Source organism: Myotis brandtii, unplaced genomic scaffold (genome assembly GCF_000412655.1).
Source record: "Myotis brandtii unplaced genomic scaffold, ASM41265v1 scaffold5042, whole genome shotgun sequence".
NCBI lineage: Eukaryota > Metazoa > Chordata > Mammalia > Chiroptera > Vespertilionidae > Myotis > Myotis brandtii.
Window position 1 is genome coordinate 47,024 of NW_005369226.1, and position 2,875 is coordinate 49,898.

At 42.2% G+C, this 2,875-nt stretch overlaps 1 protein-coding gene across 1 annotated transcript in view; it reads right to left on the reverse strand.

Moving 5' to 3' along the window:
• The window catches only part of LOC102246475 (3-oxo-5-beta-steroid 4-dehydrogenase-like), a gene marked incomplete at its 5' end in the record, with an annotated part of 28,310 nt that overhangs the window by 4,515 nt on the left and 20,920 nt on the right, over positions 1-2,875 (reverse strand). Inside the window, one exon of the mRNA XM_005877049.2 lies at positions 813-895. Coding sequence (XP_005877111.2) covers positions 813-895 — 83 coding nt within the window. The remainder of the gene's footprint in view (positions 1-812; positions 896-2,875) is intronic.

A 2,875-nucleotide genomic window follows, 5' to 3' on the forward strand; every position in this document is an offset into this window, starting at 1 on the left:
CCCCCCTCCCTCCCGAGTGCACAAATTTTTGTGCACCGGGCCTCTTGTTTAGAGAATAAAGGGCTACCCCATTAAATAACTGAATCTGGCAACATTTGAAGAAGTGTTAGGAATTTTACTTGTAGATGGATGGAGCTAGAATGGTGGAACTAGAAGTTTCAAATCTTATAGGTGAGCATTCATCTAAAACTAATTTCTTGATTAGTCAAAGAACATATATACATAGCCCATGGATACAGACAACAGTATGGTGATGGCCAGAGAGAGGAGGGTGTGCGGTCTGAGCTGGGTGGAGGTGGGTAAAGGGGGGAATGAGTACATCTGTAATAGTGTCAACAATAAATAAAATAAAACTAGTTTCTTGGCTCTCAACTTGATGCTCTTTCTACTACACTCCCATGTATCTGTCTCAGGAAGTATTTTTTATTGATTCATGCATCACTTTGATTTTTAGGAAGAAACACATATGGTGTTTGAATAATTGTGGTGTGATTGTATTAATTTGAATTGTATTATTTATACACTATGACTAAATTCTTCTTAAGGTCTTTAGCATGCCATGCCTTAACCTGTCATAGGATGTGATATAAATGCCAGAAATCCTCTTTTAAATAAAAATGTAGATTTACAGGGAGTTTCTAGAATGAATGTAATTTACCCAGACCAATTTAATATTCAGAATATACTGCCCAGTGGCCTTTACCCTTGTGCTTTCTGTGGACATAGGTCCAGGTTCATAAGAGCTCACTTGGTGATGCTTTTCAATCTAACACCGCTGGGTGGTACCTGACTAAGGATCCCCCAGAACTCACTCGTCCATACGCACTAAGCGGAGATCTCTATTCAAGGTTTCGATGGTCTTCATTTCTTCCGTAGTGAGAGAAAAGTCAAAGATCTGAAATAACAGAAATAAAAGACAGATGTTTAAAAAGATAGAAAATGGGTCAAGCTTGGGATTATGGAGTGGGTCCAGCAATTGGAAACCTTCTAAGATTTATGAACATCTCTGAAAATGTCTAAGAGGAGTTGGTGTAGTGCTGGGGGTCCACCTAATGGAAGTGGAGCAGGAATTCTCTTCTGCTTCTTTGTCTTAAGATAATTCTGCTAGGGACATCTTACAAAAAATTTTAAATGCTGTGAAACAGTGTATGTTCAGGACATCTGAAGAATTCTTATTATTTCTGGATAAGATGCTGAACTTTTGATTCTGGACTTGAGTCTGTGTACACTAAAAAAATATTCCCTTATCTCTAAATTTTCTTTTGTACTTTCAAAAAACGTTTGTTTTGTCCTTTTAATCACTTCTCTCATTATTTAAAAAATACTCCTATTGATTTCAAAAAGGAAGGGAGGGGGAAGTAGAGAAATATCAATGATGAAAGAGACTCATTGATTGGCTGCCTCCTGCATGCTCTGCAGTGGTGATTGAGCCCGCAACACAGGCATGTGCCCTGACTGGAATCCAGTTGTGACCTTCTGGTTCAGAGGTTGATGCTCAATCACTGAGCCACACTGGCGGGGCTGAACAGTAAAGTTTTGAATCCATGAACACTTTTGTTTCAGATACCTCAAAATTTGTAGTTTTTGTTGTTGTTTTTTGTTAATCCTCATCCGAGGATATTTTTCTATTGATTTTTAGAGAGAGTGGAAAGGAAGGGGAGAGAAAGAGAGAAACATCGATGTGAGAGAGACACATCAATTGGTTGCCTTCACATGAGCCCCTGACCAGAGCCGGGAATCAAGCTCTTGACCGGAATCAAACCTGGGACCCTTCCGTCCCCAGGCTGATGCTCAATCCATTGAGCCAAACCAGCCAGGGCATAATTTGTAGTTGTTTTTTAAAAATATTTTTGATGAGCCTACACATTAGTCATGCAGTGGCTCTCTCTTTTAAGATGGCTAAAAACAGTGTCTATGACTTTTACTGTGAGTTATTTGGGAAAGTGTTAAAATACTGTCGGTAGTTGATATTACTGTCTAGTATTCTTTCTTCTCTTGGCTAATAACAGAATCCCACTTTTTCCTTTTATGAACTTCCCTTCCACCATCTAGTTGGGCTGTTTGTCACATGACCTCAACTCCAGCATTGGAATAGGGATGACTGTCTACTTAAGGATTAATGCAGCTGGTGACCTTAAGTTGAAGCAAACGGTCATTTACCGTTTTGAAAAACTAGAATTTTAAGTATTATGCTAAATCTACTCTGGAAAAACAAAGCTGGGATGATATCATGATTTGCTGAATGTTTTGAGCCCACTGATGACATCTACTGTTCAGAAAAACAATAAATTTATTTCAAAATATGACAATGTACCCAGTCACTCAAGAACTCTGATGGAGATGTACAATGAGATTAATGTTTTCAGGCCTGCTAACACAACATCCATTCTGCAGCTTATGGGTCCAGGAGTAATTTTGACTTTCAAATCTTATTATTTAAGAAACTAGTGGCGCGGTGCACGAAATTCGTGCATGGGGGAGGGTGTGTTCCTCAGCCTGGCCTGCATCCTCTGCAATTTGGGACCCCTCGAAGGATGTCCTACTGCTAGTTTACAGGGATCGTGCCTAAACCAGCAGTTGGACATCCCTCTTGCAATCCGGGACTGCTGGCTTTTAACCGCTCACCTGCCTGCCTGCCTGCCTGATTGCCTGGAACCACTCTGCCTGCCGGCCTGCTCACCCCCAACTGCCACCCCCCACCCCACTGCCGGCCTGCTTGTCCCCAAATCCACCTTCCCCGCCAGCCTGATCACCCCAAACTGCCCCCCCCCAGCTGGCCTGTTCGCCCCTACCTTCCCTCGCCAAAGGCCTGCTAATACCCAACTCTTCCCCTGCTGCCCTGCTCACTCCAAACTGCTCCCCCCCCCCCCCCCCC